This window comes from Populus euphratica, unplaced genomic scaffold (genome assembly GCF_000495115.2).
Source record: "Populus euphratica unplaced genomic scaffold, PopEup_1.0 scaffold128.1, whole genome shotgun sequence".
NCBI lineage: Eukaryota > Viridiplantae > Streptophyta > Magnoliopsida > Malpighiales > Salicaceae > Populus > Populus euphratica.
Genome location: NW_011500015.1, coordinates 225,576 through 245,354, shown reverse-complemented (window position 1 = coordinate 245,354; position 19,779 = coordinate 225,576). Strand labels below are relative to the sequence as shown.

Below are 19,779 nucleotides of genomic sequence, written 5' to 3'. Positions count from 1 at the left end.
TCAACGACAGGTATTTAGCCACTCCAGAGAGCAAAAAGGGGATAAATTTGAAAGTACACCCAGAAAAAAAAAAAAGGTAGAGAAAGTGAACCAAAGTATGAAAAATAAAAACTGAGGAAAATGGAAGAATAGAGTGCTCATCCAATAAAAGAACAGTTAATCAAAATGGTGGACAAGTGCTATCCCGTTTGAAGAATAAAAGAATTATAAACTTGAGATTGTCATGAGTTCGATGGATACAAAGTTTTCTGTTGATTTCAGTGATAACAGACTCTCTCCGATGTGTATGAGATTTAATTCTTTAAATCAAACATGCCGGTTCTGATTCACTCTGGGGAACACCAAGTCTCCATTAGACTGATGATGCCTGCATCTTTACAGCTTATAATCTAAACCAGACCCATATTTCCAAGCCTCAAGATACCGCTTCCACTCGTATTTCATCTTGGATGGAAATGCAGTTAATAATGGTCTGTGAAGAAGAGGTCAACAGTATAAGGGAACATACAGAAGAATAGCTTCTATTACTGTTAACATGGACAAAAACTAAAGAGTAAAACTAAAAAACCTAAAAGAGGAAAATGTATACCATACCTTATTACTGGATCTGCATAGGTGGAGAGAAAAGTATAGTAGCCCAGCATGAAGAAATGACTGGACCAGTCAAGAAGCACAGGAATACCAACCTGAAGATGAAAAGATGGTTAAGATGAGTGGTAATTTCCATTACCAAACATTACTTGTGTCCATCGTAAGATCTGAATCGTGTGAGAAAGTGGATACAGAGAAACCTAACTGCTGTACGTGCATGCTTTTAAGGTTTTATGATCACTGTATCAACACCACAATTACTGTACTGAATCCTGTCAATCTATGTAGTGCATACCGTTATTAAATAGTTTATAGTTTCACAGTAAAGAAGCTAATATTTCATTCTCTAACTGCTTCCAAGCCAAGGCAAAGGGTCATTAACGGCACAGGAAGGTGGCAGAGACAATGCTAAATTCTTCTAACAGAAACCAGTGGCAAATTACAAGTGTTTTTGTGCTGCGAGATAGAATGAGGCTGCAGCAATTACATTACCAAGTTGTTTATAAAAGATTAAATTCTATAAGATAAAAAGGAAATAACCAATGAATGTTTAAATAAATGCAAAATCCAGCGTTTTGCTCCAGATGCCTGCAACTTAACACCACCAAGTCTATGCAAAATATCATTCGAGTTTTTTATTCTTTAAGCAAAAAGATAAAAGCAAAGAAAATGAGATAAACATGCAAGAATTTATGATTTTAAAAATACAATGCAAAGTTAAAAGATTCAGAAGAAAAAAGCAATAGGAAAAACCTGCAAGAATTTATACCAGCATCTCAAGTTGAAGAGAAATTACAAAGAAGGAAAAAGAGCACCTCTTACGTTCATGCATACCTGCTTGAATATTGATGGGATGATCTGAGGTTTAGTTAGCATAACAAGGCCTAATGTCTTGGAAAGAGCCCAGAACTGTATAACATCCTGTGACCATATAGTGGCATCGGCATTATTATTTATTTGTAACTGTTTTTCCTTTAGAACTAAATCTCCTAAGACAAATAACGGGACCACACCAATCAAATCAACTTGGAACAAGGACTGAAAAGTGGAAATAAGACAATAAACCTGAAGAAATGGTCTTAGAACTGGATCCCCCAGCTTCTGAGAAGAGATACGCAGATTCATTAGTAAATGAAAGCAAACTGACAGACACATAAAGAAGAATTAAAGAAGTCATGGCTTATTTACATAGCCTAAGCCCACCTGCATACTCTGGAAATTGACATAAAGAAGCTCATTAATAAATTCTGGAGGAACATTAGAGTTTTTCTTGGCTGACATTGCTCTTTGAAACAGCCACGAAGCACTTAAATTTGGCTGCAATGAAGAAAATGTCACTCAGATAATTGCAAGAGAGGCTGTTCAACCATATAGCCATAAATAAAAGTCAGGGGTCACCAACCATATAAGGATTTAGGAGGGACAGGCTGGATGCATCGAGAAAATCTCCATTGATTGCTTCATATACTCCTTTATTTCATGAAAAAAAAAATGGTAAGCTTTTAGCTAGAAAATCTTTACATAGCTCGTGCTGATGGAGACACCATTGAAGTAATTTGTTGTTTTTTTTATAAAACCAGGGACCAAGTATTTACAAAGGAAAAGTATGTATATTCATCTGAAGTGATATGTTATGCCTACTAAATTATCTAATACGTGTTATCCCTCCAAAATAATCAATTGAACTCGAGTATTAGCAAATTAATTGAATATACCTGCTGACAATCTCCCAAGGTGCCTTGTCAAGCTTCCAAAACCACCAAATGAAACAGGTGACTGGATGCCACTAGCATCCCCAAACTGCAGAGAATGAATTAGTGATGCTTGCATCTCATTTGTGTTGTGCCCATAATCTAGTAAGAGCTTTATAATTGTGTGACATATTCCACCTGTAAGATACGATCAAATGCTGCAGGCAATGGACTGACAAGTTGATCCACCCCCATTAAGAATTTAAAAGATGTTAGACTTGAGTAACAAAATTAATAAGAATATTCAACAGAAAAGAAGAGCAAGATCACTTTTGGCATGAAGCATGACAAGACATGAGAATACATGTTATTCGAGTTAATATAGTTTGCAAATAACAAGCAGTCTAGAAAAATACACAGCTTCATATTTATAGTAATTCACAGGTTTCAAATCAAGATAGAAGAAATTATGATCAATAGACTATGATGCCAAACATGCCTTGTGTTCCCATTATGGCTCAATATACTCAAGTTAAGATATCTCAGATCCTTCTTTATCTGAATGCTTCACACCAAAAAGGAGGATCATGGGTTTGGAGAAGAATCTAAGATATCTTGACTTGAATATATTGAGCAATAGACTACAATGCCAAACATGCCTTGTATACGGAAAAAATTCAAAAGCAAGGTGCTTGCATTTTCCCAGGTGAAGAAGTCCACAAGTCCTTCTACCTTTTGGTCCTGTGTAAGCCAGCAGCTTTTTGTAGCCTTTTCTTTTGGAATTTATTATTCTCAGTATGTGTTTACATGTATAATGCAGTTCCAGTAGCATGCAAGTAAGCCTTGGAGTTCATATTTTGCATTGTTACCTGTCACGATATGTAGGGAAAATGCCATATATAACTCTCAGTATCTCCAGATTGTCAAGAGAGACTCCCTGCAAAATGAGCGATAAAAAGTGCATAATCTTATCAATAAGCTTGAGGGCATCACAGAGAAGGAAAAGCTTGTAAATAGAACTTGTTAATGATCTCAACAGACAATGTTTAAGGCCAAGTAGGACACCAGTTTAAAAAAGAAAGAAAATATCTATCCCCTGACTACAGGCATGCACCAATAAATTCCAAATACATGCATTATTAAACTTCCTATCCATTGCATGCAGCAACATGAAACGAACTTGATTGGTTTAAAATGTAATTACTAAACCACAGGCTAACATCATGTGCTAGATCAATTTTCTTTTTCCCTTTTAGGCTGGTTAAAGTTGGGCATGAAATATGGTCAGTTAAGAGTTTTGGATTACATTATGTAAATTGAAAGATGGGTTCCTCAAGTCTATAAGAGCCCCCTCTTCTATTTCATCTCTAGCTGTAGAGGCTTCATTCTTCAGTAAACCAAAAGAGCTAGTGGTGCTAGAAGCCCTTAAGGGTAGAAAAGACTCAGGTTGTGGTAAACCTGTCTTCCTCTTGAGATGCCCGGCTTATCTATATCTATCCAAGCTGGGGAATAAAAGAAGGAAGGGTTGTGAACTACTTGCTTGTAAACTCACTCTTCCTGAAGCAGACAGACAACCAGCTGACCCAAGTTCTGTTTGGTGCTTTAGAGATGGATGGGGAAGCCTCTCCTTCATCGCAATGATCAAAGAAAATCAATAAAGACATCAAAAGAAAAGAGTAAAAATTGAGGCTGATTAAAGTTGGGCATGAAATAAGGTCAATTAAGAGTTTCTTTCTTCTTCTTTTTTTCAAAAATTGGTGTATAGATAGGTGGACCACAACCCATTCACAGACAACACTCATCTTGCACCTCACGAAGGAGCTAGTAGCAGTACTCAAACCTGAGACCTGAGTCCAAATGAATCTTCTCCTTACCACCAACTAAACCAACCACTTGGAGGCAGTCAGCTAAGTGTTTAGGCAGCAGTATTGACATTGCAACCATTACAAAACAGGGGGTTGGTTGGGGGGGGGGGGGGGGGGGAGTCAAATGCATGTCATGATAATGCCAAGAAAATAATTACAAATAAGGCTGGCCTCTCTAATGCTGTGGCGGTTATAGTTACCATGAGTAAGGAAAGGGGGACAATCCTACAAAACATAATGTCCTGAGATAAACACTCAGGACTAGGAAGTTTGTAAATAGAGTATTAACTGGATTTGTGAGTTCAGAATTCGTACTTAAGTGTTAAGAAAACCACCTAGATATGGAAACAACTTCCACAAATTTGAGCACAACAGGAAAAGAAAAAAAAACAGATTTAGCATAAAGTAACCGACAAAGTACGTATTGTAGATTGAATAGTAACAGCATTCTTAGGATGAAGAGGATCCACTATCATCAAGATGCAGAACTACAAAAGTTGAAAGTAAATGTAATTCTGCAGATTGCAATCTGAAAATTAACCTGATATTCTGGCATCAAGTCCCAGAAATCTTCTAACAATTCTTCTAATTTTGGCGATCCTGGTTGAGGACTGACATAAGTGAACATATATGTAGTACGATCCAAAGGACCAGATCCAGCTGGAAATGCCTGTCAAAAGTACTTCAAAGCTTGACTCTCTAAAGGAAAAAAGTCTTTTATAAATGGTAGCATCCCACTAGATTGTTACAAACCTCCCAGAAGTATTGTGCTTCAGAATCGCCAACCTTCTTTACAGATGAACTACTATATATGATATCACTGGCAGAGTTATCTTTAAAACCACGAGCACAAGATCCAACAACAAGGCAAACACCATCTGGCTTCTTTCCTCTCCTTATCTAAAAAAACATAAAGTTGAGAAACAGTTTCTGCCAGGATTGCAGCAGACATGTACTAGATATAAGTTGTTATTTGTCATGTGTGAATCATTTTTTGAAATATTTGGCTTATATTTCAATATCTAAGAAATAGCAAAGGCACATTGTAATTAAGGGCTTTCCAGCCTCATTTCATTTACCTGTGACTCAAACATGCAAAAATGAATAAGGTTGTGTATAGAGGAAACGACAGAAAATCTAATGTCCTATATTACATTAAAATGCACGAACTTATGTAAAATCTAGTCAACAATGATGCTTGTGGTCCAGTGCATAATTGCAAAGTAACTATAAATATGTACAAGAGGAAGAGTCTAACCTGTTTTACCACCGGTGAAAAGTTCCCCATTGCATCAATAATGAGACGAGATGACAGAATGTTCCCCTCTGCCAGTTGCAAGACCTGTTGAGAGAAGTCATTCAAACCATTGATGTTCACTAAGAGAATAAAATGCTATTCAAAATCAATGTTTAATTTTTCTGTGCAAGCAATGCACCATTATTTGAAGCATAGCCTTACATGAACTTAAAGACAACCCTTTTGGAATTTTGAAAGCTAGACCTCCATGGTTATTATGAAGCATAAAACTCATTTAAGATTTCTTCCGAGTGAGTGCCAGTGTTTTCATTAAATAATTCAAACGTTCTCTTTCCTTTGGCCTTCTTTAATCATGATTCATTTGTATTTCTCAGAGACTTTTTTTTTATTTATTCTAATTTACAATTTCAGTTGTTCTCACTTACATCTTGAAATGCTCATTCCACTAAACATGGTTTTCGATAATGTGTGGTGGATGTGTCCAATCATGTTTTTGCATAACCAGAGGGGCCCATTATGAAGTTCTCTCATTAGTTCAATTGGAGGACCAGACCAGAATTCAGCTATAACTCAAATATGGTAGAAAAAAACATCAACTAAATTTTAAAACAACTCAACTAAGCCTTAGTCTCAAACCAGTTGGAGTCAGCAACACAAATCCTTAACTTTCTTTCCATCCTACCAGATTTTATGCAATCAAAATTACTTGTGATTATATTACTTTGCAAGATTCAATAGACTCACTGATGCATCCTCATATATAGAGATGCTGGAGACACTGCAACCTTCAAAGATGACTCCACCAAGGGAAATAAAACGTTTCTTCACAATCTCTATGAGCTTCACAGGGCTGCAAGGATAAAATAATTATAATCCAAAGGATTTGTCGACTATTGAAGAAACAAGATTGATGTTCCTGTCAGATGACGCCATCAAACTCCTTGTTGAAAGGAATTAAATCATGCTTCATCAGCATGCCACAAACACAAATAAAGGAGTAAGAATTGAAAGCAAAAACGAAAATTCAAGCTTTTGAAAATTTCAGAAGTCCTTAATTACTTGCTATGAAAATTACATAAAAATAAGCTAAATCATGGCCTAGCTTAGTTTGAGAGTCATTACTCAATATAAGAACAGATGTCACTGAGGATTCCGTGATATCTTCGCAATAATTTCATGAAAGAGAGAGCTTTCAATATTGATTTGAATGACTTTATTTTAAACTATGGCAGCATTTATTGCAAATTTTCATGCCTTTCTTGTACCTACATTATCTTTCATATCTAATGCCACATGATATTTCAGAATTCTCCAGCAATCAATATTTTCTTGTATAGTCTGACACACATTTTAAACCCAACAATCCATGGAAGGAGAGTCACAATATTATAAATTAACATTATATAAACAAGATTAACGTTTTTATTTTGAATTGATCCAAGGCCTGGTTTAGGTTCATCTTAAAATTAAATCTCGCTACCAGTTACATACAACATACTATTACCAAAAATGAAATGATAGCTTACGAAACACCAAGATTAAGAATGTCTTTGACCCAGATTTCGCCCTTATCCTCAAAGCCACATCTATTCTGCACATTTAGTGAAATTTTAAACAATATAAATATACCAAAAAGGTGACATCAGGCAGTGTAGGCAGTTGGATATGGATCGACAAAATCCATGCAACCTCATAGAAATGAGGAAAATCTAGACACAATAATCAAAAAATGGAAGAGATACAGAACATGCTGGAATTGCAAAAATGAAGGCATGGTTATATACGTGTGCTCATTTGATTATGCTTAAAATTAGAAATTTCTGAGGCGATTTGAAGTCTGCAATAATTATAAATCCAGGAGAAAAGTCATAGAAAAGATGGCATAGGCAGTCACCCATCTCACAAAAAAAAAACAAAAAGAAAAGAAGATGGCTTGGGCAGTCATTCTTTGGTACCTAAAAATACAGACTCTGTACTATTTAAAAAATATAAGCTGATTTAAGAGCATCCAAACTGGTGTCCATCGTAGTCAGACATCCACTGCAATGAGAAGTGGCCATCACAGCATACTATCTAGAGATTGATAGAGAATATAGCTTATAGCAGAACCTTCTTCTGAGAAGAATTATCTTTATATATGTGTGCTTTTTTCCATAAAATAAAAAAGAGAATGCTTTCCAAAAGCGTGTAGAGTTATAGAAAACAAATAACAATGAGGCAAACATGATCCTAGCATCAAATGTTTATCTCCAGTCCATTCTTTGGTACACAACTGAAATGTTGAACTACGAAAAATTATTTGATTTATGAAGTTCAAGAACTCACAGGATTAAAGCTCATAGCTATAGCTTGTTCAATGTCATTCTCTTCCAGAATTCCAACATCTACAAGCTCCAACAGCTCCTTCCTTGAGATATTCCATTCTTGCTCCCTCTAACCATTTCAAAGAATTGACATATCAAAAGCAATTCGTTGTGCCTTAAGTTGTCTCTTTATTGAAAGTAGCAGTACGTTATACCCCTTTTAGTATGTTTCTTTCCACAACGCCTACTTTAAGACCTTTGACACTCAAGGCTGTGGCAATGAATATTCCCAAAGTACCTCCACAAACTACCACGTCAAATTTATCTACCACTTTGCCAGTGAGATCAGAATGGCTTGACACTCCTGGAATACTCGAAACAACTTGCTGAGGCTGTTGAGAAACTGCAAATGGATACAAAGATTGCCAGAATTCAAGAATTTCATAGACATTGAATCATCATTCAAAGTAAGTTGCATGATTTGTACCTGTTACAGTGGAACAGATACTAGACCAAATATGGTCCAACCTCTTTAAGGCATTATATGAGTAAGCCCCACCAGCACCACCAACTTCACCTTCAACTGCAATACTCTCCATTATCCTCTACAAAATGGAAAAGAACATGTCAGATTAGAAAGCACATGATGAAGCAATTGGAGAATCCAAAAAAGTCAAATGGGAATATGTATTTCTTTGGACTAGAAGTCATAACAGATCCATAAGTACACCGTATTCCTCTTCTAAAATATAATTCGCTACTTCGAATAAAGCACACTAAAGGCAGAAGCTACCAACTTCGAAAGAAGATGGATTCTTGATTTTGCTTTAAAAGAAGTTACTTAAACTTGAATTCCAAAACAGCAACAGCCTAAAATATAGAGTTGATCACATTCTATTTATTTTACTCCCAGCATGAGCGATCACAAGCGCAGTTACTATGTTGCACACTTGCAATTGGATGATTAAGTGAACCTCCAGGCACCTAAAGAAATAATAAGATTGTTGCATTTATCATTTACACTATAGAGCATTTGAACCGTACCACATTACAAAAATCTCCACAGAATTCTCTCATGTAGAAACAAAGAGTAAAATCAATGTGCAAAGAAATAACTATTTTTCTCCATTTATAAACAGTCAATAAGAATATCGGTTTTAACACCAACTTAGATACATGCAGCCCTGACTCAATTACAAACAGAAAAAACATTCACTATAATGTATAAACCCTTTATCGTATTCCTTTTAATCCATCAAAGATAAAGAACCATTCTTTATTAAAAGGGGAAAAAAGAAGAATTTGGAAAAAAACTTGACCTGGGTTCTAGAAGGAAGAGCTTGTGCTTGCAAAGACATGCTCCTTTGAATCCTCTCCTTTCTTCTCCGAACCAAAGGGCTCAGCTTTGGGTACTGACCCAGTACCCCATTGCACTGTCCAAGCTGAACCATCAACATATTGAGTTGAACTCAAAATCTAAAATCCTGGATTTCGAGCTCCTTTTTCAATTTATCATCAAATCTCCAACATTACCGAGATGCCAATGTACAAGTGTCAGAGAACTGGACACGTTCCACGACCGAAAACCCTCTCTTTCCTTTATTCTAAGGACATGTAGGATAATGAGATAAAGCAAACTTTTTAAAGTATTTTTTAAAAAATTATAATAAAAGCTCAATGATACAAAGAAATTATTGTACATCAAGAAAGATTTTGGTGTGTATTGTAATCATAGTTTCATTTTTAATTTTTTTCATAAATAGACAAATGTTTCTTTAGCTTTTTACACAAGAGCATTGAAATTGTTTTTTTATTTTCAAATATAATTATTTACTATCTAGCAAATCATATTTTTTTTATATGATGTGACGTGTATATATAAATAATATTTAGATTGATGTATAATGATCGATTTTTTATATATTTTTTTTTCTCTTTCTCTTTATAACTAAAATATATAATTGTCTTTTTTAATTATTATTTGTTAAATTAAACATGTTTATCATATTAAAGCATATTAGATTTAACAAGATTGAAAGACCCAAAGCGCTTAGATCTGCCATGATTTGCCAGACCTACGCACCTTGGGTTTGGCATGGTTTGCAAGACCTTATGTGCCTAGATTTGCCAAACTCACGAGTCTAGATCTACCAAAATCGCACTTGAATCTGGTAATTTTGTCAAACCCAAACACTTTATTTTAAAAAATTATTTTTTTTTTAAAGTACGATTAGATTACAAAACAAACACTACCTTATTCAAGTAGGATTTTTCATTCATATACATTAAAACTTAACTACAAACTTTTTTTTATTTATATAACTTATTTTATAAAGTTGTTATATTCAAAGAGGAAATAATGAAAAAACAATGTTGAGTTTTAAGTCATCTAGTTTAAGTTTTTAAAAATAAACTTTTTTTTTCATGCATCGTGAATGAAAATATTAATTTTATATTTTCATCCAAGTATTGGATAATTTTTTAAAGAATCTATACTTTTTTATATTTGAGATTTTGTTATGATATAATTGTTAAAATTTATTACAACGAGAGTTTATTCTATATTATAACTATTAGTATATAAAAAAAAATTGAAATATATCATCATAAGAGAAATTTTTGAATTGATACATTATAAGGAAAAAAAATACTATATATGTAAAAGACTTATTATTCTTTTGACTATTTTAATTTATGTAATTTTGTAAATGATTTCTTCACTAAAATTAAAAATTAATAAAAAAAATTGAGTGAATTTTAGGTGTATGGTTAATATCCTACAATAGAAAAAAATATAGAAAAGATAAAAATATATTTTATTAAAAAAATAAAGATAAAAATACAAAATAAATATATTTCTAAAATAATTATAATTGAATTTCTATATTAAAAAAAAACACGCATAGGTTTAGCATGACTGTCAGGCCCAGTCATTTGGATCATACTAAACCTAAGATGTTTGAATCTGATATGGTTATCAAATTTAAAACACTTGATTCTATAAAGAGTTAAGTAAAAATTTAAAAATTAACTAGTTTGATTATATTTAATAACACTATTAAAATATTTTTTATATTATAATTTTTTTATATTTAAAAAAAATAATATTAACCTATTATAAACCAGAAGTGAATAAACTAGTATCCATTGACACTATTTAAAATTTCTGAAAAACATTTAATTTTTTTTAAAAAAATAGTGTTTGACGGCAACACCAGTATTTCTAAAAATACTCAACCATGTAATAGAAGCGGAAATAACAGTGGTAACCGAGAGACCCGCTACCCAGTAAACCTTGACTAACGGGTGACATTTAAAAATTCACCTACATGTGACCCTACCGACCGGATAGAAGATAAACCTCTCAACTTTATCAGGTTTTAGGAAAGACTCCAACTTTCCCCCTTCGTCTCTTCTTTGGCTCTGCAAACTTTCCTTTCCATAATTATCAGGTGAGACCTCTCAAATTATGATTTGTTCCATCTATTCTCGGTATTGTGTTTGTGATTATCAAATGTTGGGTATCAGTGATTTTACTTCTCTCTTTTCTATCTGCTCTCTGTTTGGTTTGTGGGAAAATGAAATAAAATATTTGGAGCTCTGCATTTTTTGATGAAATCTTGAAATGAATGAAGTTTTTGGCTTTGCTGGGCGCTAAAAAATTATCGAGAGTTTAGGTGATTGTTGTTGGTACATTTCATGCATATGCTATCGCTTGTTTTGGTTAGCTTTGTGAAATTATACTTCTTGCTTTCCCTATATGTATTTGTTCTACTCCTGAAACTAAAGTCTACGTAGCTACAAACTTAAATGAAGATTTAGCCTGCCAGTTATATCCGAAATGTGAAATTTTTTCTGTGTTAAAAATCTAGTAGAAGTCGCTACAAGTTCCCTGTCTATAGAGTCCACGAGGAATGAGGCTAAACTTGAGGTTTTATTTATGATCCAAAGCTAATGAAGCAACGATCTTTGCCAAAGATGAAAAGCATATAGAAATAGAAACAAAATTCAGGAAACAAGAAGAATCGTTGATACAAGGTGTGTAAAACTTGAACTGTATGCATTAGTTACTTATGTCAGGAAAGAATGGCATGAGGGATGGATGATACCTATCTGCTTAGCCTAAATGAATTTGTGCTTGAAATAATTCCATCGGGCCTGGTTATTGTAGTTCAAAAAAAGTTATGTATTTTATGTTTGCTTTCTCTTGGGGAACTTGTATTTTTGTACAACGGTTTACTTTTATTGTGATGGTTGGAACACGGGGAATACACATTAATATTCTCTGTAAACGATGATTTTGCCAGCGTTTTGAATCTACTTGTCACTTTAGCAAATCTACTTGTCACTTTACTTTGCTAATTTATATGTTTTGAACTTGTGTTAGTCATTCGACACAACTTTAGCTAGCTTGAGCAGACGGGAAAGGCTAGAAACTGTATGTAGCTATGGCAAGCATGATCATATCCCCAACCTTCTCTGTCAACAGAAGCAGCAGAGATTGTAAAATCTTGAAAAATACTATTCGGCAATGTCAAGGTATAAAGGCGATGCACATCGAGAAGCCTCTTGAGGAGTTGTACAACATAAGGGTGGAAAGGAAAGTGTCACGAGATAGACTGGCAGAGCTTGGGGTTTCAAAATGGTCAGAGTGGAAGACTGGCAAGTGCAAATTGCCCTGGGACTGGCAGGTGGACCAGTTAGTTTACATTGAGGAAGGAGAGGTGAGGGTAGTTCCTGAAGGGAGCAAAAAATACATGCGATTTGTTGCAGGAGACCTTGTTCGCTACCCAAAGTGGTTTGAGGCTGACCTCTTTTTCAATGCTCCATACCAAGAGCGATATAGTTTCCGAGCTTATGGTGATGACCACTAATCCTTTTCTGTGTACTTCATTGAGGAATGCAATGCTTCTTTCCTTGTGTGTTGGCTTCAAAGGCATCCATTTTAGAATAGAAATATGAAACCGTATCAGCAATTTGGAACGCTATTGTAAAATGATCAAAATATCATCTCATGATTTTTCAGTTATAGATTCCCTAATGCAGGTCTGGATATTATGTTACTGATTTGCTGCAACTGTGGTTGTCAATGGATTCTGCCACAAGGATTTAGAAATCCTGAATTTATTATCATGAACCACTTTCAAATTGGATCAATGCGTTTTGATTTAAATCATAAATGGAATGTGGTGGTGTTGGTATCTTTTCCAACTGCTGGTGCAAGTAACAACGAAAGTATGAGCTGTCAGAAAATAAAATTGTGGGCTTTTTGCTAAACAGATACATAGACCAGGTACCTGGTCAACTGCGCTGGTGTAAAAACCACCACTAGAATCTAATTGATGGCCACCATGAACTGCCGTGATCTTTAACTACGTTCAAGCAAGAATTAGTTCATAAATTACCACAATCACGAAGACCATAGCAAAGTAATATCAACTTGTTCATTCAGAACTTTAGGATACACCCTCTAATCAAAAGCTTGTCAAGCATTGATCCTATCTTGAAAGTGTTTGTTGTCCTAGAAACCATGTCTGAGAATCATTCTCAATGCTAGAACTTCATGGCAGAGTACTCTCACTTGAAGAGCACAGGCAGAAAATTCCTAGCAATAAATTTTGTCATTCCCCAGAGACTTGCATGTTTGTGAACGCCCGTCAAAAGTGTCAACATGATGATAGTCCTAAGGGCTCAAAATGGCAAACGGTGAGCCATTGAAGGAAGATTGTGGCGATGTTTTGGCTTGAGAAGTAGCAGTTTAAAAGAACTAATAATGTTCAGAAAGTCATCAAAGTCGAAGCATAGAAGGAACAATCTTCTTTGCATCATTACAGCAAATAAATTTTATCAGGTAGGAAATCAAAAGAAGCGCTACCTCTATGAATCAAATCCTTTATATTACACACAATTACATTTTCATGGATGAAAAGAAGAAAACGGAGCAAGCATAGAACCGAAAAGGTGAGTAACCTCAGCGTCTCAAAACCGAACATTAACTTTCCGCATTGTTCAGGTATGGACTAATGAGAGAACTACGGGAAGTGAGGCTGAACAATTCCTACATCGCAGGTCTCACCTTATATTCCTTCATGAGGGTAAGCTCATAATTTACACTAGTCAAGGCTCTCAACCACCTGCAGTGGTCCGAGGACTTGTTCCAGTGGCAATGGCAATAGACGAGACAGAACTTGAGACAAGCACAGCCTCATTGCTTACAGCCTTAGAGGTTGCCAAATCTTCCAACCGCTTCCAAGTTAATTCTCTTTTCTCCCGTGTCTCCATCTGCTTCACTTCATCTTCTTCGAATTTAACCAAGCACTCATCAAAAAGTTCTTGATCAGCATCTGAGAATATCTTCCTGACATTCAGGGTCAAACTCTGAACAGCTTGGTTCCAATGCCCCCTTGTGTTTCTCTCCAAAGCTGGGAAGATTATAGGCAGTATCACTCTGCGATTCTGCGTGATCAAATTTCTTATGTGATCATTGTTCCACAAAAACAATGCACGTTCTGCAACCTGTCAAAACAACCAGATTGAGATCATCCATATGAACAACCTGAAGTTCAGATCCAAATCCTTCAGATGGAGCAGAAATTTGGTTAAATAGATGGGTAGATAATATGCAAATCCATTTGATTCTATCAAAGCAATATAGCTTTCACCAAGACAGTATAAGATCTGGATGTGCAGCTCACTGCACACATATGCAGTCTCCAACATCGTTCATGTTTTTGGTATTAAGTCTACTTTTAATCCACATATGTGCAGATTGAAAACTGAGAAGCATGCTTATTTGGCTTAAACATTACCGAATATATGCATTCTCTTGATCTGTCAGACAATTGTTACCTTGACCAAAGAGTAATCATATCAAAACTACGACTAGCATGCACTTCCACAGAAACCAGAAAGCAGCAGCTGAATCCTAAAATAAAGCTACAGGTAAAAATATTCACAGCATAAAACACTCTTTACATCCTCCATTACCATAAAAATGCTGCGCTTTCAGCATCTCAGCATCTAGGCATTCAACTTGTTTTCAGAATAAGAAGTCCAATGGCTTTACCTCCAACTATTGTCCTACCTGGAAACATAAAATCACCGGGGACACACAGCACAACACATGGCTGTGGTCATAACGACAACGCAGATGATAGAAATCACTTGCTTGTAGCTTGTTTAAAATAACTTTGGCCTCTCATTAAAGTGCAAAATTATCTCTTAGTGTTCATAAGATGACCTTGTAATTGTGGGATTCTGATAAGAAAAAAGAGAGGTGAAAGAATTTTACAAGGCCATGTGGGTGGTTCCACACAAAAGCATCTAGAAGACAGGTGCACCCCCTAAGCTAGCTTTTTTAACTTGGACTGCTGCTATAGGGAAGATACTTATGTTGATAGCATAATCACTATAGCATAATCACTAGGAAACACACTGCTCTTGAGTGGTGATGTGTGAAAGATATGTGAGGAGCTGATAGAGTATCTGGTTGGGGATAAAGAAAAGCAACAATTGAAATTAATATTTCATTTAAATTTTAATGTTGTATGATCATCAAAGATATTTAGTATTATTTAGAAATATTAGTGATTATTATTTTGTAGTTAAATTCCTAAATAATCAAATATTAATATTATGCCTTGTGCTTCTAAGTCATGGCGAGGGACTGCAAGGACTACTTCACAAAGATGATGAGCGGAGGACTATTGTGTTCATTTCATTGACTAAGTGTGTGTGAACAAAATCTCACCCTTATGGAGTAGAACTCCCATCATAAATACATCAACTCCAGTTGTAAGGTCCTAGTACAGATGGATGTTTCCTTCATGCTAAATGTTTTTTCATTTTCATGGCACCCTTATGGAGTAGAACTCCCATCATAAATACATCAACTCCAGTTGTAAGGTCCTAGTACAGATGGATGTTTCCTTCATGCTAAATGTTTTTTCATTTTCATGGCACCCTTATGGAGTAGAACTCCCATCATAAATACATCAACTCCAGTTGTAAGGTCCTAGTACAGATGGACGTTTCCTTCATACTAACTATGTTTTTTCATTTTCATGGAAAGTATCTTTGGACTTCTCAAGTAGCTTTACAATGGTATGTTAGGCTTCTCTTTGATTTTATCTCAAGGGGTTATCTTATATACTTCCCATGGAGTTGGGTGTGCCCCCTACTTTTTATCTCAGGAAGAAAAATCATAGCACTTTACTCAGCCTTCTTGATTTTAATATCAAATAGAACATTAAATAGGTCAATGAAAAAGTCTTAAAAGAGCATATTAAAACGTTCTTAATGGTATTGAATCCATAGTTACATGAGTAGTGGGTATATATCTTCGAAGATGCATAATTAAAAAACTCTGGCAAATGACATGAAAAAAATGCAAATTCTGACCAGATCCCTTTATGTTTGCCTATTATTTGCACGCTTTAAAGAATCCTATTACACGGAAAATCTGTGAACACACAATGTAATCAATAAAATTGCATGTAGTTGTTGAAGCCAAGACAGATGTCCACACCTCTCATCATCAATACCATAAACCCAACTTCAATAATTCAGAGCAGAAAAATGAGAGCAACCCAGTAAGCAAATAAATTCAGAAAAGCTCAAATCCCTTGTATGCACAAGTAAAAAGATAGTGCAAATAAATAAGTGGTAAACTAAATGTGCAACAATCCAATTTGGAATTCAAATATCCTCATGAAAACAATTAAAGTTCACATAATGTAAGATGGCAAAAAAAAAAAAAAGTTTCAGATGTACTGAAATTAAAGTGCCGGAAAGAATGATTAGTAATTAAATGTGAACAATTATCCCCCAAGAGTTTATGGACCAGATTGACAAGGTTAAGCTTGAAAAGAAGTCCATGAAGAAACCCGGAACCATCTGATATGAAGCCTGAAGTTTCTGTTTTTATATTTTAATTATTTTCCTAGTTAATTTTAGATTTTAATTATTTGTTTCCTACATCGTTTAGGAATTGTAATTTAATTACCATTTTACTATTTAAAAATCCTAATACTAGATGGATTCTATTAGTTATGAAAGTTCTAATTAGGAATCCTTTTCTATAAAAGATTAGAACTATTATAAATAGGGGATGTTTACTTTATTTTTAAAGATTCATACTATTATTCAGATTTAATAAAAATAACAGAGAATTTTCTCTATAGATTTCTCTAGAGTAGGTCTGTAACCTTAGTGCTTGAGAACCCTAGTTTTATCTTTGTGTTGCATCAAAATGGTACAAATACAATGTCAACGGTGAGATGATAAATGCAAATACAAAGCAGCAGAAACAACAAAGCAGTAAATGCTAAAAAATTATTAACCTTTAATCAACCACCGAAAACTCATAAATAATTATTCTGAGTCCAGTACCTGAAAATGTGAGCTGTTGAGGCAGCGTCCAATTTGATGGAATAAAGGAACCATGCATCGCTGAAATTCTGCTGCCTGAGTAGCTTCTAAGACCTCCTCCAACTCACCAAGAGACATAACTTCCTTGGAACTATTGGTTATGGGCCAATACTTTAAGAGACCTCGAATTACAGTATCAGACAGCTTGAAATCTTTCTCCACGAATTGAGTGATACAATATGACAGTTGTTGATGATACATCGATACACACTTGGGCTTGTGAAGTGGAATTAAGGCACGGACAAGAAAAAGCTTGTGCTCTTCCTTCAATGGCAGAGCAAACCCATTAATAATGCTTCCCAATATCTCAAGCATTTCTGCAATCCCATTATGCCTCTCTGTCTCGAAAATGAATCTGTAGAAGATATTGTTGATAGCCTTCCTAATGAATGGTCGATGTACCATGAACTTCCCATAAATGCGGTGGAGTATCGTCTTCAAATACTCCCTCTCTCTTTGGTCCTCAGAATCAAATAAGTCCAGCAGTCTCAGCACAAATGAATGGTCAATGTATCTCTTGGCAAGCTTGGCATCAGTTTCTGATGAAGCCACAAATCTAAGCAGAAACTCATAAACAATCTGAAGATGAGGCCAAGCCGGCTCCATAGCTGGCTCTTCATCTTCGGGATCAAACATTTCTAGAATCTTGTTATCATGGTTTGCAGATGGAAGTGTTCTGAACAAATTGGCTGCCACCATCTTTGTAATTTCTTGCATTGCCATCTCATTGAACTTTGAAGTCAAAGTTGAAATATAATCAACAAGTTCAAGCAAAGTCTGCCTCTTAATGTCCTTCTCTTTTAGATTCTTAGCGGGATCACTAAAATCAAACACGACGCAACACATGTTCAACTTCTTAATAAAGAGATTCGGCTTCTCTGAATTAGGAACATCACGAAAGCTAGGCAATGCTTCGTAAACCCCAGAAGTAATTACAGGACCCAATTGGGGAGCTGACTTTTTCCCTTGACTCATCTTGCTATTCGGTGCCAGGATCCCATTGTTCAAGCGTGAAGCGCCCAAACTCGGATTGGAAGCTTTGGATGAATTGGAAGAGGGCTTTGAGTTGTTAATGGAATTCGCTCCATGAGATGAGTTCAAAGACGAGTGGGCATTGAGTCCACCATCATTGTTTGAGTCGTTACTCGATGATCTTGAGGGTTTTCGAGGTAGCTTACCCAGTATTTGCTTGATCATTTCTGCTGCTTAGCCAAAACCCAAACCACAACACTAATCCTAATCTATTCCCACCCAAAAAAAACCAAAGTCTCCACCTTTTAAACACCTCAAATCCAATACATTTTTCACAGCTAGGCAACAGAAGCCTAGTCAAATTAGCAAATTAAAAAAAGAAAAATCAAACGAGGCTGCGCATGTAAGGCTCTTAAAATCCAAACTCCTACCTCAGGATTCATCAACAAAGCAAGAAAAAAAATAAAACCCACCTGAAGATTTGCCTAATTTCGTATACGGAGGAGGGAATTACTTACATTGATGACATGAACAGAGAGATCCAAGAAAACCCTAGAAATTTGATCTGAGATTGATAAAACCCACAACTTGATTTCTCAGAGAGAGACATGGGGGGAGGGAGACAACATGAACAAGGTTATCAAAAACAAAAGTCAAATTAAAAATCCATAAGAGACAAAAAAACAAAAGGAAGATGGTAGTTGCATTTACAGAAATAGCCAATAGAGAGATGAGACTCTCTCTCTGTTTCTTGCTTTGTGTGCAAAGTTTAGGAGAAGGAAGATTTGAGAGAGCACAAAAACAAAAACAAAAACATAGGAAATCGAAACCCAGGGCTGAAAACAGGTTGGTATTTGGTTTTCCTGTCAGGGCATAAAGATTAGTTCAAATTACCATTAGTTCCTCCTCTACGTTTTTTTTTAAAAAATTATTTATTCTTGGTGGATTTAATTTTTATGACCAGTGATTATGATGCAAATGGACCCAGTATCATCACATATTTTGTATAGGTGAGCAACGGGGGCTCTGTGGATTGGGTTGACTTGCTTAATTGACTAATTTCTCCTCCCATCCACGCCATCACATAAAAATACTTCAATTATTTATTTATTTATTTATTTTTGGATTGTCTTGGTCTCTTAATAGATATTATTGAATTTCTTTCCTTCTGGTTTTACTTGCAGACCCGCAGTTGAAATTTTTTTATATGTATTTTTTATTATAGTTAATTTTTAAAATATTTTATATTTAAAAATATATTAAAATAATATTTTTAAAAAATTTATTTTTAATATGAACACATCAAAATGATCCAACACATCAAAACGATCTAAAAATATAAATAAAAATTTAATTTTAAGTAATAAAAAATTATTTTAAAAAAATATTTTTGTTAAACTAATAATCAGAAATCAATTTATTTTTATGTTTTAAAAATACTTTTAAAATATAAAAAAAAAATTAATTTGTAATTTACTAGTTTGATTTTATTATCATGAGTTTAATGTATTTTCAATTATTACAAAGGAAAAAATTGTATCAAACCTTCCACAGTTGGATACTATTTTTTATTTTGATTTTATTATTTATAAAATTAAAGATAATTTTTATAAAAATCCTTTTTTATTAGAGTTTTTAATATGAAGATAAAGTTGTAATATTCAATATAT

The 19,779-nt window shown here is 34.7% G+C and overlaps 3 protein-coding genes across 5 annotated transcripts; 1 reads left to right on the top strand and 2 right to left on the bottom strand.

Moving 5' to 3' along the window:
• Nucleotides 1-116: 116 nt before the first annotated feature.
• On the bottom strand, nucleotides 117-9,310 carry LOC105141639 (Lycopene beta/epsilon cyclase protein). Of its 2 annotated transcripts, none has more exons than XM_011048912.1 (18): nucleotides 9,028-9,310; nucleotides 8,196-8,313; nucleotides 7,924-8,111; nucleotides 7,731-7,838; nucleotides 6,932-6,996; nucleotides 6,150-6,255; nucleotides 5,406-5,489; nucleotides 4,934-5,047; nucleotides 4,689-4,817; nucleotides 3,152-3,219; nucleotides 2,481-2,514; nucleotides 2,307-2,391; nucleotides 1,994-2,061; nucleotides 1,795-1,908; nucleotides 1,657-1,692; nucleotides 1,426-1,512; nucleotides 595-686; nucleotides 117-472 (listed from the first exon to the last, which is right to left on the bottom strand). In XM_011048912.1, exons 1-18 carry the CDS (start codon nucleotides 9,163-9,165, stop codon nucleotides 376-378), a joined length of 1,731 nt encoding a protein of 576 aa, XP_011047214.1. In that variant the 5' UTR covers nucleotides 9,166-9,310; the 3' UTR covers nucleotides 117-375. The 2 variants fall into 2 exon arrangements, with proteins under 2 accessions (XP_011047214.1, XP_011047213.1); XM_011048911.1 differs by having other exon boundaries at nucleotides 4,901-5,047; nucleotides 9,028-9,309.
• Nucleotides 9,311-11,043: 1,733 nt separating this feature from the next.
• LOC105141641 (uncharacterized) lies at nucleotides 11,044-12,841 on the top strand. 2 transcript variants are annotated; one of them, XM_011048914.1, is made up of 2 exons: nucleotides 11,044-11,175; nucleotides 12,096-12,841. In XM_011048914.1, the coding sequence occupies exon 2, from the start codon at nucleotides 12,157-12,159 to the stop codon at nucleotides 12,580-12,582; it is 426 nt and encodes a 141-aa protein (XP_011047216.1). In that variant the 5' UTR covers nucleotides 11,044-11,175; nucleotides 12,096-12,156; the 3' UTR covers nucleotides 12,583-12,841. The 2 variants fall into 2 exon arrangements, with proteins under 2 accessions (XP_011047216.1, XP_011047215.1); XM_011048913.1 differs by having other exon boundaries at nucleotides 11,048-11,160.
• Nucleotides 12,842-13,459: 618 nt separating this feature from the next.
• Nucleotides 13,460-19,056, bottom strand: LOC105141642 (Protein phosphatase 2A regulatory B subunit family protein). The gene is made up of 2 exons (XM_011048916.1): nucleotides 17,099-19,056; nucleotides 13,460-14,224 (listed from the first exon to the last, which is right to left on the bottom strand). Exons 1-2 carry the CDS (start codon nucleotides 18,332-18,334, stop codon nucleotides 13,835-13,837), a joined length of 1,626 nt encoding a protein of 541 aa, XP_011047218.1. The 5' UTR covers nucleotides 18,335-19,056; the 3' UTR covers nucleotides 13,460-13,834.
• Nucleotides 19,057-19,779: the final 723 nt, after the last annotated feature.

Excerpts from the sequence above, each read along its gene's own strand:
- LOC105141641 (XM_011048914.1), top strand. The coding sequence starts at position 12,157 with ATGGCAAGCATGATCATATCCCCAACCTTCTCTGTCAACAGAAGCAGC.
- LOC105141642 (XM_011048916.1), bottom strand. The coding sequence starts at position 18,334 with ATGATCAAGCAAATACTGGGTAAGCTACCTCGAAAACCCTCAAGATCA. Across the intron at positions 14,225-17,098 it reads TCAACAGCTCACATTTTCAG|GTTGCAGAACGTGCATTGTT; the intron begins GTACTGGACTCA and ends TTGTTTTGACAG.
- LOC105141639 (XM_011048911.1), bottom strand. The coding sequence starts at position 9,165 with ATGTTGATGGTTCAGCTTGGACAGTGCAATGGGGTACTGGGTCAGTAC. Across the intron at positions 2,515-3,151 it reads TTCCCTACATATCGTGACAG|TCCATTGCCTGCAGCATTTG; the intron begins GTAACAATGCAA and ends TCAACTTGTCAG. Across the intron at positions 473-594 it reads TATGCAGATCCAGTAATAAG|ACCATTATTAACTGCATTTC; the intron begins GTATGGTATACA and ends TCTTCTTCACAG.